Raw genomic sequence first — 14,696 nt, 5'->3', positions numbered from 1 at the left:
TGGAACCGTACAAATCACATATTAATGACAGGAAGCTCTTTGTTTTGATGACAGATGGGGTTCCACAGGGTTCCATTCTGGAACCTCTACTGTTTGAGCTGCATATGATCCTGTTGAGCCGATTCATACAAAATAGTAAAGTAGGCAATCATAATTATGCAGATGACACACAAATACAAATAATGATCAGGCTATTGTGGACCCGTTGAATCTCTGTGTAACTGTGTTGAGCAAATCAAGGATTAAAAGCTTCAACATTTTCTCCAACTACATAAAAATAAGACTGATGTGATTGTGTTTGGGATGAAGAAAGACAAACAGCCAGCTCCCATCCTTAGTCATCTCTCTTATATCTCAGAGTCAAGCAAAAAAATTGCAATGTCATCGCATCAAATCAGTGACCTCACCAGCGTTCTACCATTTAGAAAAATTAGCCAGAATCAGAGGCATAATGTCAAAGCAGGACCTTGAAAAGCTCACCCATGTTTTCATTTCCAGTAAATTAGATCACTGCAATGGTCTCTTTACTGGGCTTCAGTCTGGCAGCTTCAGCATATACAGAAAGCTTATGAAAACTAGGAAATGTGACCTCGTGACTTTCGCTAACTATCCCTCAGAGAATAGACGTATCGATAATGGACGGATGGAGGTTACTCTGTTGTGGAACCAGCTCCCAGTTTGGGTTAAAGAGCCACACACCCTCTCTACTAACATTTTTTTTGGATAAAGCCTACTGCATAGTCAAAGCTGTTCTGGTGACCCTGAACCATCTCTTAGCTATGCTGGTGTCAGCCTCAACTCCTCAGGGACTTCCCATGATGCACTGAGAACCTCTCCTCTATCTCCATAGATTTATATACCTCCATTGCATGTCACTAACTTTGTCTTCTCTCTCTGTAGTTTGTGTTTTGTCATTTCTGCAGGAATCTCTAATTCATGTTGCTGACTTCACCAAACTTCCATGTGTTTATTGTTGAAGCGCTGCTTAAAGGGACTTGTTGGGGTTTTCTCTATAATCTGAATATTGTAACGTCTTCATGTTACTTGACCCAAATTGGGAATTGATGTTGTATAAATTAAACTGAACTGAATGGTAAGATAACAAAGTCAGATTCAGCTCCTAATTCAGTTTTTGCCAATTATTTGTGTTTTGACTTTTTGTGGCAGAAAAAAGTAAAATTTTGTGGATCAAATAATAAAGAAAATACGTGATTGTTGTAGTCCTAGTGTGCTCTGAGGTCACGTGGGGCTCATAGAAATACTTCTGAAAATAATGCGAATGTCAGGAAAACACACAGAAAACATGTTTAGAACCTCTTTACCATTTTGTATTATGCGTTAACTTGGTAATTTCTGCATTAGTGCAATATCAGAACAAAGTGTTCTGAGGACATTATTCCCAACACAATGTACTCCAATAAAACAAACTGCTCTACGTCTGAGGTGAAGCTGTTCCTCGGTGAGTTCTCAGGCGTGTTTGGACGCACATTTGGATTAACGTGCTGATATTTCAGCTGATTGTTCATTCATTCATAACAGTAACAGTAAGTCACGATGCAGTAGGTATGCTGTCCAGCATCCCTGATGTAACACACGTGAACCCTCCGTTTTCCCCTCGTTACATCATGACCTTCACATGCCCACTACGTGTGTCTGTCCTATTACGGCCTAAATCACCAAAACGCAAAACAGTAGCTGGAATTCATTTAATCTGTATATCAAGCACATTTATCATCATTCTAAAGACATACTGTCAATGAAATGCGTATATTTAATTTAGGAAGAGCTCTCTATATTGTTTAACCGGTAAAAATAAAAGTCAGGCGGTACACGTACGGCCCAATTTGGGGTCCTTCGGCGTTGCATGGTGCAACATGTGTTGGATAATTCCAGAAGCAGCTCCACTGTTCCTTTGCTGTTTCGGTCTCAAAGACGCGTAGTCCTGCTGAAGCTGAGCTGTCGGTGTTTTTGCCGTGGACACACCGTGTGGAGATCCGCAGACTCTCGGAGATTCATCATCGTTCAGCTGTTCTTCTCCCTTCAACAGTTCCGCGTCTGTATTTCGACGTTGACCGCGACTGACGTTTTAATTTCACCGAGTTAGCCTGTTAGCCGAGCTGTCAAAAAATGTTGAGTGTGGCCAGAAGCGTTTCAAGGACTCTTCCCACGAGGAACTGCGCCAGGAATGTGTCCTCTCTGGTTAAGAAGGTAAGTTACAAACACTCTTAATAACTGTTATTGACACGCTTGGTGTCGAGCGTTATTATAAGATTTGACAGCGAACCGGCTAGCTTAGCATGCTAACGGCATTAGCTTGAGGCCGGTTCGTTTAAACGTGACTTTTAAATGTCCTGCGTCACCGGAGCTGATCACGAAGAAGCGGTTTGTATTATTCGGTAAATAAAAGTGCACGGTGATCGACGTCATTACGTACAGGTCTGTAGTTCTCTCTGCTGGCGTAATGACAGGTGTTTGGGGCTAAGCTACCGTGTGCTAGCTTACATGTGACGTCTCATAGATTTCCCTCTCACGGGTGTTTAATGTGTGTGAATAAGAGCGTTATTCAGTTTGATGTTCACTCGATTGTATAAGTCAGTATGTGTGTTAAGAGATGGCGGTTCTTTGTTCCAAAGCTGTGACTGATGGCTGGATCTGTGACCTTCAGTGAGGCGTCCCCACCCCCAGCTCCTGCACCACTTTTCACATGGTGTTCCAAAGTTTACTTAACACAGCCACGACTTAGCCTGTATCTCAGTATTAAATGATCTGATGATTCATCATCACACACAAACTGTCTGTCAGCTGCTCTTACAACCTCCAGAGTACATCAGTTATTACATATTCAGGGTTTTGTTCTGTAGTTTTGTTATTGCAGGTTTTAACCTCTTTCAAAGAGTCAGATTATAAGTAATGTGCTTTCATCAGTCGTATTTGTGTCAAACTTCTCTCATGTCTTAGTCAATGTATTTGCTGTAATTCACTCAGTGTGTCATGTTTTGTGATGTCTTTTTAGGCGTCCTGGAGCGGCTTCCAACCAGATGCTCTCAGAGCTCTGTCCAGGAGGGACTATGCGTAAGTTAATATCAGCGTATCAGTTCATCCCCAACTGTTTTGATGATTGATTGATTGGTTTGAGAAATGTTTTTAGAATAAATATTCCTCATTTCAGCTTCTGAGATGTGAATATTTTCTGATTTCTTTGTTCCTCTATGACACTAAGTCGAATATTTTGGGGTTGTCCACCAAAAAAGATAATTTTTTAAATCCCAACACTGAATCCATTAACCAGAAACATAATCGTTAGCTTAATTGACAACAAAAATAATCATTAGTTGCAGTCCTAGTTGAAAAATTGTTATTAATCTACTAGAATACAGTAATAAGACAGTTTACTCAATAAGATGATCTTGATAATGATAGAACTCTACTACATTTCTTTAGCACCCAAATAATGGCCTGCTTACAAGAGAAACAAGTCAGGAATGTGGATTAAAACTATGAATCAACATCATTGCTGTGGTCTGTTAGAACATCTAAATAAAACCTTATTGATTTGCATCAATGGGAATAATGTCTCGTGTGTTGCAGGTCCGAAGCCATCAAGGGTGCAGTCATTGGCATCGACCTGGGAACCACCAACTCCTGCGTCGCAGTCATGGAGGGGAAGCAGGCCAAGGTGAGGATGAAACTGTCCTTGTCAGTAATATATTAAAAAAATGTTGGTCTGAGCAGTGCTGTGAAAGCTTAGCCCATTAACATGTGACCCATTTGTCACCAAAATCTAAAACAAAATTAAATGCTCATCGAAATATGACATTTTCCTCCAAACTGAATTGAGTCCGACCCTCAGGTGTTGCTGTTTATCTGATAAACTCTAAAATATTTTCTGTATTTTCATGTAAATGCACACTTATTCTTTAATTCCACCTGTCACATGCTCACATAATGAAATCCAGGAAGGGTTTGAGTTGTTGCTGACAGATTGGGCCAAAGGGAAGTATGTTGCAAAAGTAGGTCAAGAGTTATCAGGATAAGAAAAAAAGCATTGAGAAATCTCGGTACATATCAGACTTTAACATGTTTTTTTATATTTGATGAAGGCTTTGTGATTCTTTTAACTGATTTGGAAAGAAATGAATGACGTAAGTGTACAGTTTGTAAAACGTTTTTATTTTTTTTCTGTCCATCCAGGTAACAGCTGAGACCTGACAGTTGTTGCCTAAAGCATTTAATGAATGCAAACAAAAAGAGAGTCGATATTTACATAGTCTTGCACATACGCAGATTTCACAAGAGAAAGATAGTTGTTTCTGTTTACCCGGTGTTCCCTCATGAATTTCCTTGACCAGTTTTACTTACTAGTACGTGCAGTCCTTAGTCACCAGATCCACTTACAGATCTTCATACAGTCTGATACAACAGATTGGAAACAGAAGCTACATGTAGGATAACAGCGGTGTACAGTACTGCGTTACATTTAAATTTAAATGTAAATGTGTTTAATGTTTTAATCTTCCTCCCTCTGTTTTGTTAACATTTGGGGAAAACATCAGAAAGGCATCCTGATAGAACACAGTTTCGTTCAACGCATTGTCACACTTTAACCTCAATAACAAACTTGTCGATTTATGAAAACCTCTCGCAAAAACGGAGCTTCATAATCATCCCAATGTAGAATTAGTGGCAGCTTTGCATTAGGTCTAAGTAACAGAGGCAGAGTGTATATTAAGTGTTACTAGTCTGATTTGACCCAGTAAAAAGCAGATGATGAGCCGGTGCTTGTTTCTGTCAGTTTGTTTACTTTGTTCAGTCTGAGCATCATTATTCAATGTTGTAATCTGCTGCTGAAATCAACGTATTTACTTTGGAAAGTTAGAGACTGGCTGTGGTGTTTGGACGACATCAGTCCAAACAAGCACAGACATTATCTTCGTCAAGGACGTTCTTATCAAGAAGTTGCTAGTTTTTGGGTAGTATTTTGTAAATGAAGACCTTGTTTCATTTAGGAGGCTGTTATTTGTATCAACAACAACACTCATGATGCAGATGAAGGGCGGAAGTTTGACAGGAAACTTAAAACGGGTTCTTACACAGTAGCTCAGTTTGGGTAAATAAACGGCCACATTTCTGATCTGAAGATTCATGAAGGAACTCAAGGTTCTGTCGTTTCCTTGCAGGTGTTGGAGAATGCAGAGGGCGCCAGAACGACTCCGTCAGTCATCGCCTTCACAGCTGAAGGAGAACGTCTGGTGGGGATGCCGGCTAAACGCCAGGCCGTCACCAACCCTCAGAACACGCTGTACGCCACCAAGAGGCTGATCGGACGTCGCTTCGACGACTCAGAGGTCCAGAAAGACTTGTGAGTACACCTGAGGTCTTGTTGCTTAAAACAATCTGCATCATCGTGTTCCCAATTTCAGAAATAATATTTGCTTTATTCTTTTACCATCCTGTCATTAACAGGAAGAACGTCCCATACAAGATCGTTCGTGCGTCCAACGGTGACGCCTGGGTCGAGGCTCATGGGAAAATGTACTCTCCCAGCCAGGCGGGAGCCTTCGTGCTCATGAAGATGAAGGAGACTGCAGGTATCATCGCTTCTGCATTCATAAAGGAGTTTTTAAATATCTTCCACATGGGAGGATTAGTTTTGGTCATGATCTGATGTTTGTGTTGTAGAGAACTACCTGGGAACCAAAGTGAAGAACGCTGTGGTCACCGTACCAGCTTACTTCAACGACTCTCAGAGACAGGTACCTACCCGCATGTCAAGTGTTCACATAAACACTAAAAGAAAAGGTCTCAGTGGTGGAGTCAGAAGAGTTCACTGATTGTCCAGGCTGATATTTGGCATTTTTCTGATTTTAGTTATTGTTTGACTCTCATGCATCCTCCTCTGTCGTCACTCTGTGGTCTCGAACAACGTCTGGCTTGATTTAGTCTTTTGGTAAAACTGTGTCTTGAACTTCTGTCGTCGTCCGAGGGGGGTGAGGGGATCGTTGTCGTCGTCGACCCGGGGTGGTCTTAGCGAATGCTGCTAACGGGTAGCGGCCATTATGCTAGCGAATAGCAGCGAAGACGATGGTAGTGAAACTCCGTCAGCGCTTGTTGTTAAATATTTTCCCGTCACATACCTTCGAAAACAGCGTATCGGCCCAGTTTGCAGTGAAATGTTTTCAGACAGCATATCCCGATGTCCCGATTCCAGCACAGCGAACGAGTAGTCGGCTATTTGGCTATTGAGCTATTTGGGTCTTTGGGTCTTAGGGTCCAGCCCTACTAAAGTTAGATTTGTCCAAGATGAAGCCGCATGATTTTTATCCACATGCACTGTTTTCTATGAGCGGAGAAAACACTGGAGGTACGTGCGCTACGCCTTTTAAACTGTGAAGACCACAGTTGATGGTTTTCATGTAGTGGTTAGAAGCTAAAATTGTGATTAATAATTATTTCATTTTTCCGCCCTACTACTGCGTTAGCTGTTATCATTAGCTCGCTCACCGACTCAGTCTGTTCCTGCCTGAACCTGCTCTGTGATCATCAGGTGAGTCTGAGTCGGACCTCCAACGGCTCGTTTTACACATCAGCCAGAAACAGACTGAACGAGGCACATAAGAAGTAAAAATTAAACTTTCCACTGCTGTGGCTGCTGCAGTAACTGCCTGTGCTGTTAAAGCGACAACAAAACTCCTGAATGATCGTCATTCACTTGCACGAATGCGACCACTTGACATTTTAACTCGTACTCTCTCAAAAAAGGTCGCATATCTGACGAGAGCCTCTGATGTTAAGTATTTGGTTTTACAACGTTCCCAAATGAATGATGTGCTTGTTTAACTTCCAGGCTACCAAAGATGCTGGTCAGATCGCTGGACTGAACGTCCTGCGTGTGATCAACGAGCCAACAGCTGCTGCTCTGGCTTACGGCCTCGATAAAACCCAGGACAAGATGTGAGTAGAAGAGTCGAAGCTGAATTATTCCTTTTAATGAAACTCTAAAACCGCTTGTTGTTTTACCCAGTTGTTGGTATTTCAGCGTTATTGATCAGTCGTTTGTGTTTCCAGTATCGCCGTGTACGATCTGGGTGGAGGAACCTTCGATATCTCGGTCCTGGAGATCCAGAAGGGAGTGTTTGAGGTCAAATCCACCAACGGTGACACTTTCCTGGGAGGAGAGGACTTTGACCAGCACCTCCTCAGACACATCGTGAAGGAATTCAAGAGAGAGGTAAACAAGCTCAGTTTGGAGTCTCATTTGTGTGTCAGTCTTTTTTTTTTTTTCTTTCTAGGTTTTCATGTGCATTGTTTTGTCTTTTCAGTCTGGCGTGGATCTGACAAAGGACAACATGGCTCTCCAGAGAGTCCGAGAGGCTGCTGAGAAGGCCAAGTGTGAGCTGTCCTCCTCACTGCAGGTACACAGAATCAACAAAGTGCAGTTTTACAATTAAGGTGCACAAACTCTTCAACCACTTTGTTCAAACGCGACCGCATTGTGTGCGTTTCCTCTTGCAGACTGACATCAACCTGCCCTACCTGACCATGGACGCCTCCGGTCCCAAACATCTCAACATGAAGCTGACTCGCTCCCAGTTCGAAAGCATCGTGGCCGACCTGATCCGCCGCACCGTGGCTCCCTGTCAGAAGGCCATGCAGGACGCCGAGGTGTCCAAGGGAGACATCGGAGAGGTGCTGCTGGTGGGAGGCATGAGCCGCATGCCAAAGGTACGCAGCATCCGCTCATCGTATGACTCGTAGGACAGAAGAAGGTTGGAGGAGGAGGGTAATAATCATACAGAGAAAGACTAATTTAAACACTTGGTTCTGCTGTAGTTTTGGATGCAAATGTAGAAAGATGCAAGAGTCCAGGTGGCAGTAAAGGATAACCCTTTACTCGAGGGCTTTAATAAGACATTATATATTTATACAACTTGCTGCAAGCATGCGCCTTTCATCAGGTATATTTAGGCTTTTATTGCTACTTATGCAAACACATTAAAGGTGAGTTTCCAGCTCATAGAGCACCATAAAACCACTAATCTGATGAAAACAAGGCGTGATGTCGGTGAGGAGTCAGTAAAACAATGGTGCAGATGAGACGATAAAACAGACTGCAGGTGGTCAGAACGAAACTCAGATGATGTTTTTGTGTTTTAAGCCAAACCTGTTCCAGCTTCTGTAACTTGGTGGCATTTCCAAACCAGAGTCAGAGTTTTGTTGAGTTTGGGGCTTCAGTATAACAGTTGACCCGTTTGGTTCCTGTTGACTGTTGTTGAAGATGTGATCTAGTCAGTGTTGTGAAATCATCCCAAAGTGGAGTTACGTGGGGGCTTCTGTTCTTGTGTTGGTTTCAAGCAACATTGTTTGAGCAGCACTAAAAATACTTGTTGTCCTTTTTTTTTTTTTAAAGGAAATTCTTACTTCATGTAATTTTTTTACTTGTGAACTCACATTTTGAACCTTGAGAAATAGTATGTGTATACAAAAGAAGCATCAGCAGACTTCATCAGTTGTGATTGCGGCTCTGATCCTCGCCTCACACATGACTTACATCCACTAAAACGAGAGCTGTTGGATGTGGATATAAGCCAGCGATCATTTAAAATGACTTTGTCACAGACTAGAAACGACTCTCGAGCAGCGACGTGCCACAATGAAAAGTAAAGTTTCCTGAGGATTTGGGTTGTGCAGTCTGGCGTCTCTGCTCGAGTGGATTATTGTTTATAATCAAAGTGCTTGTATCCCTGTTTGCAAATATTCCACCCGTCACTGTTTTGAGGGAACACCAAAGCTTCATCCTTTGCTTAGCTCCGCCCATGATGACTGTAATTGGTTTAAAGAAATACAAACTACAGCAGAATGATTTGCTGCAGAACAGGCTGGCTGCATGAGACCAGAACACAGGTGACACTTTGTTTGTCCTCCAGGTTCAGCAGACAGTCCAGGACCTGTTCGGTCGCGCCCCCAGCAAGTCCGTCAACCCCGACGAGGCCGTCGCCATCGGAGCGGCCATCCAGGGCGGCGTTCTGGCCGGCGACGTCACCGACGTGCTGCTGTTGGACGTGACTCCGCTGTCGCTGGGTATCGAGACTCTGGGAGGCGTCTTCACCAAACTCATCAACAGGAACACCACGATCCCCACCAAGAAGAGCCAGGTACTGAAAGCAGCGCTCAGGGCTGCACCAGGAAGCTAGTTTGACGTATTCAGGCTTTGTTTGTGTTAGCCGGCTAAATAAAACCTAAAACCCCGGTCAGAGATAACACAACAGTCAGCTTTGTTTTGTTAACCAGGTTTTCTTCAGACTCGTGCACATTAAAGGGAGCTTTTATGTTTCTGACAGCTGCATAATACAGCTGTTAAACTTGTCCCATGATGGTGGAAATCACTGTTAGAATATCCTCTGTGATTAGTACCAATATAATAATCAGTTTTCTAATCTGTGTTCTGTCATCGGTGGTACCAGAACCAAACATAAAAACATTTCTGCATCACCAGTTGAATAGGTGTCAGGTTTTCATGGCAGCTCGACGCGTTCAGTGTCTGATGCTGAAACTAAACGGCTTAATTCAGCTCAGCATGTTTACAGATGAGACACATTGTCTTGTATCCCTCATAGAAAGGATCTGGTTAAAGGGAGAGGCTTGTTACAGCCGATTTAAGTCTGAATCTCTGAACATAACCTGCTCCCGACCAGGTTAGCTCCACAGCATCGGTTACCGTGGTGATGGAGCAGGTTTAGAAAGCCACCTTCGTGACCCTGAAACGTTGACTTCAGGCTCAACATACCTGCTGATCTCACCTCCTAGCTCAGACCTCTGCTCTGTGACTGCAAACATAAACGTAACTGTGTCGTCGCCCCCTGCAGGTGTTTTCCACGGCGGCTGACGGCCAGACTCAGGTGGAGATCAAGGTGTGTCAGGGCGAGCGAGAGATGGCGGCTGACAACAAGGTGCTGGGTCAGTTCAGTCTGGTGGGAATCCCCCCTGCCCCCCGCGGAGTCCCCCAGATCGAGGTCACCTTCGACATCGACGCCAACGGCATCGTCCACGTGTCCGCCAAGGACAAGGGAACCGGCCGCGAGCAGCAGAGTGAGCATCTGCCGCCGTTTTACATCCGCGTGTGATTAGTTTGTTTATTTAAAGTCTCCGTGTGCGATTAGTCACATGATGAAAAGTGTTTTATGCAAGTATGTCGGATCGTTTGCTTTGGTCGGCCTTCGTGTGGGAGTTGGAAGGAATAAATTCTCGTCGCTAATATTTATGTATGTAACCACCGAGGACTAAACAGCTCAGTGGTTTCTTGTTTTTTAAAAAAACCCAGCAGCCTCAAAGCTGAGCAACAAAATGCTGCTCAAGTAAATTAACACTGAATATTTGGCTTTGATTAAAAAATGTAGAGGCACAATTTGAGGGTGTCTCAGTCGACTGTGTTCTCCTCCTTCGCCTCCTCATGACTCGGCGGATTTAATTAGCCGATATAAATGTCAAACCGCTGCTTGTCCAGCGTCTGAGCATCTCTCTGCCTCCTCCTCAGTCGTGATCCAGTCGTCCGGAGGCCTCAGCAAAGACGACATCGAGAACATGGTGAAGAACGCCGAGCGGTACGCCGAGGAGGACAGGAGGAGGAAGGTGAGACCGTGTTTGAAGTTCGTTGTGACCTTAGTGACATGTTAGCACCTGTGAACCTTCACGAACCGCGTTGTCTCTGCAGGACCGCGTGGAGGCCGTCAACATGGCCGAGGGCATCGTCCACGACACGGAATCCAAGATGGAGGAGTTCAAGGACCAGCTTCCTGCCGATGAGGTACAGCTGCAAACTCACTTGTTCTAATTAACCCGGGCTGTAAATTAATTCATTTATTGGACGCATTTAAAAAACAGAACAAGGGTTAAACTTATACATACGGTGGTGAGTTGGCCTGCATGTCTGCAAGTCAGGCTGAAAATGACTCAAAAAAAAAGAGCCTCAAAAGTTGTTTGTAGTAGAGACCAACCCTTATTGAAGTTTGTTTTGGCCGAGGCCGGTTATTGGTAGTTAGGAGGACCGATAACTGATATTTGGTACTGATATACGTTAAATGTAATGTTTCACCAGCATGTGACAGCAAAGAACCTCTCATTCGTAATTAGGGTTCGTCATTAGTAAGGGTAATTATAACTGAATGTGGTAAATAGAAATAGGAGTGAAGAAATAAGGACGCTTTCCTCTGTTTATGTGAGATCCACTTATGTCAGATTGGTTTCATCACTTTTATTGTCCACAAAGGTCCAGATCTTAAACAAATATTAATGATTGATGTCCAGACTCTGTTTCAGGGTGATTTGTGGCTGCCGTCTAACTTAGCCGCTAGCTGTTAGCGTAGCCTTAGCAACTGTGAGAGGAGCTAACTTCCTGGTTTGTGGCAACTGCTTGTGTTTCCTGTTCAGTTTTTGCAGCCTTTGATTGAGAGACATTTCTGGGAGCACAGACAGAAAGAGGAGGCTGCTCAGACCTGAAGTAGAGGATTTAATTTATCAGTCACTGGTCAATAAAAACGCTAAATATCGGCCACGCTCATCGGTCTGTCCCTAATCAGTACTACGTCTTGTTGGATAGATACGAGTGTTATGATTGATGAAAGGTAAAAACACAGGCGTGGTTTTTAAAAAATCATTCAAATAGGCAGAAATAATCAGAGAAAGTTGATCCTTTCTTGGTGGTTTTTGTGGAAACGCGTAACACTGAATTCTAGTTTTAGGCGAGTGAACTGTGGATGTTGTTTGATTTTAAACGGTCGACTCAACAAGCCAAGCAGCACAACACGTCTTTGAGCCGCCTGTGTTCATTCATGTTTCCTCTCCACACAGTGCGCCAAGCTGAAGGAGGAGATCACGAAGGTCAGGGACCTTCTGGCCAACAAGGACTCTGAGACGGGAGAGAACATCAAACAGGCGGCCACCAACCTGCAGCAGGCGTCACTCAAGCTCTTCGAAATGGCCTACAAGAAGGTAAGAAGGAGCTCAGTGTGATGCTGGTAGAAGATGTAGAGCAGCTTCTGTCTCCCCCTGCTGGGTCTGGATGTTACTGATGATCACTTCTGGTCCTCTCCTTCACTGTGTCTGAGGAAGATGAAATATTTTGAATGTTTTGTGTGCCGCGAGCCGTTCTGTTTCCACACCTCCTGTTTGTGTGGTTGTGACATTTCCACTGGATGAACTGAACTTGTCCAGTCTGGCAGCAGTGGAGCTGCAACACAGTGAGAGCAGAAGTTATTCCTGAAGGAAGATACCGAGTAGAAAAGAGGTTTTATGTTAAATCAACAGAGCTGATGGGACTGCAGAATGTTAATGGGTGAAAACTACACAGTCAAGTCAGTGTTTTATCACCTTATGAGAGACGTTTATTCAGATTAACGCACCTTAGACTGACTTTATTAATCCCAGAGAGAAATTCAGCAACAATATTCAACAAAGGGGGTAAACAAAGCAAAAAGACAACACAGAACATTAACCTGTCCTTCAAACGACTGCTGCTCCTGGTTGGACTTCTGGTGCAGTCGTGTGACATACGACTGTTAAATCATTTAAAAATCCTGTCACTTTAATATTTCTGGTTGTTTGTTCGGGACGTCACAGTGAAAGAAATGTGGTAGTCGATAGCACAGGAGGTCCACAAGTCTTCATACCAAAATAAAAAACTACCCATCGAATGTATTTCAACAAATACAAAAGATAATCTTGTATGTCCACAGAGCTAACAGTGAGGTCGGCAGCCTGCCAGCTTTAAGAGCAGCTGAGTCGCTTACTGACGCTTTGTTAGCCTAAGCATGCTAATGTTAGCATTTATGTTTTTTAAAACAAATCGGCTCGTACAAGAACAGCTGGAAGTTAAATAGGATGACATTTAAGAACCTGAATTGCTCAAATGATAAAAACGAGTCGATTGTTTTGCACGTTACTTGTGAGTCTGTAGAAGCAGCTGCAGCATAATCACATCTAGAGCCTTATAAATACATGAAACTCAGTCTGTTACACCTGAAAGAGAAAGACGACCACTCAGCTTCAGCATACAGCCCACAGTGACGAGTGGTTCAACTGGAATCACCAGTAAAACATCTGAGTGCAGAAGGAGAAACGGCACCGACTCACTGAAGAGATGCTGATGATGCATGAATAAGATAAAATCACTCAGTGTAGAGCTTCAAATGTTCATATTTAGGATATTAAAGACCCCCAAACCTCAAGGCTTTTAGTTTTCTGTCGCAGAATAAATGGGACAGCAGAAAAGAAGAATTAGAAAAGTTGTTTGTTGTGGATTAGAAGATCTTTGTATTATTTATCAGCAGATTAGAAGAAACTTTCACTTGCAGTTAGTGTTTAAATGGTTTACTTCCTGTTTACCGTTGTCTGTCGGTGGAAAACTCCATGTTTTCTGATCTCTTCTGCGTCTTTTCCCGTTCCTGCAGATGGCAGCAGAGCGAGACAGCAGCTCCAGCAGCGGCGGCAGCAGCAGCAGCAGCTCATCGGAGGGCGAGAAGAAGGAAGGCCAGCAGTAGACGCTGTCGCACTTTGTTGTCACGAGATTACCACGACAACGGAGGACTGTTGGGCTCGGCTGGCGGACTAGGCGGGGAGGGTGGCGGTCTCGAGTCATTCGTGCCCTAATATATTATTCTACTGTGTTTTGGCAGTAAAATACTCTCTAGAAAAGATAAAGGTGGGCGATGAAACGCTCCACCGTGGCCCCATGATATCCTGTCTGTAATTTAACTGTGTCCGGCACAACGTTGTGTTCGTTTATTTTTACGAAGCTGTTAATTTACATTTTGAAGTAGTGTTTGTTTGTTTGTTTTTTTGTTGTCCAAGACATCATGCAGGTTTCATCCTTTAGCTCACGTTTCATCTTCTTCAGACGCAGAGAGCAGCTCCGTCTACGTGGTGATCTATATTTTACCTCCATTAGCTTTCATTTCATTGTTCTTGGAATCTGTGAAAACACACCTGCAGCGTTCAGGAAGGAGTTCGGTCCCGTTGCTCGGACGTAAAGCTCGAGAAAGTTCAGACTAAAGGGGGAGGGGGAGAGCAGAATAAATAATAAATATGTGTGTGTGTGAGGATGAAATCACGCTTTTAGTTAATTTTTCCTCATTAGAATGTAAGAAGCCCCCGAGTTCTTTGCATCCTTTGTAGCCGAGCCGTGCCGCGGCCCGACTGGACGCTGAAAGTTGCACAACGGAGGATGTGGCCTTGGTTCTCCTCTCGGTAGGAGGAGGAGGAGCCGGGATCCAAAGAACCGGTGCAGGATTCTTTAGTCATTCCCCTGCAGGAGGAGGTTTTTGTTGCTGCCATAAACTGCTCTGTGTAATATGATTGTGGCTGCGCGCCTGCCCGATAGTGATCCAGAGATGAACGGGGCAGGTTTGAATTGAAATCGGGGGGTTGTGAGCGGGGTGGGGTGATTATATTACTGAAAATCGAGGGTCACAATAACTGTTGCTGTCTTTTCTAATAAAAATCTGAAATGTTACGCCGTGCAGTTTGATTTTTAACGTGTGATGTGGCTGGAGGAGGGACAGGAGGGTGTGTTTATGGGTTGATTGGACAGATTTCTGAAGCCAAGAGGACAAACCAGCAGCACTACAGAGGCCATGACAGTCCTGGGAGTCGCTTTGTGTGAGTGGAGCATTAAAGCAGCCCGACGGCTTCCACTGATGTGCTGC

At 43.8% G+C, this 14,696-nt stretch overlaps 1 protein-coding gene across 1 annotated transcript; it reads left to right on the top strand.

Annotated features, from left to right (window-relative positions):
• Positions 1–1,905: 1,905 nt before the first annotated feature.
• On the top strand, positions 1,906–14,503 carry hspa9 (heat shock protein 9). The gene is made up of 16 exons (XM_008304715.1): positions 1,906–2,208; positions 3,014–3,072; positions 3,589–3,676; positions 5,178–5,359; positions 5,464–5,588; positions 5,680–5,753; positions 6,845–6,951; positions 7,066–7,228; positions 7,320–7,412; positions 7,513–7,722; positions 8,925–9,152; positions 9,864–10,086; positions 10,532–10,626; positions 10,709–10,801; positions 11,845–11,985; positions 13,443–14,503. Exons 1-16 carry the CDS (start codon positions 2,128–2,130, stop codon positions 13,530–13,532), a joined length of 2,052 nt encoding a protein of 683 aa, XP_008302937.1. The 5' UTR covers positions 1,906–2,127; the 3' UTR covers positions 13,533–14,503.
• Positions 14,504–14,696: the final 193 nt, after the last annotated feature.

This window comes from Stegastes partitus, unplaced genomic scaffold (genome assembly GCF_000690725.1).
Source record: "Stegastes partitus isolate 25-593 unplaced genomic scaffold, Stegastes_partitus-1.0.2 Scaffold2300, whole genome shotgun sequence".
Taxonomy (NCBI): domain Eukaryota; kingdom Metazoa; phylum Chordata; class Actinopteri; family Pomacentridae; genus Stegastes; species Stegastes partitus.
The sequence above is the reverse complement of the archived record's forward strand: the minus strand, read 5'-3'. Positions and strand labels throughout refer to the sequence as shown.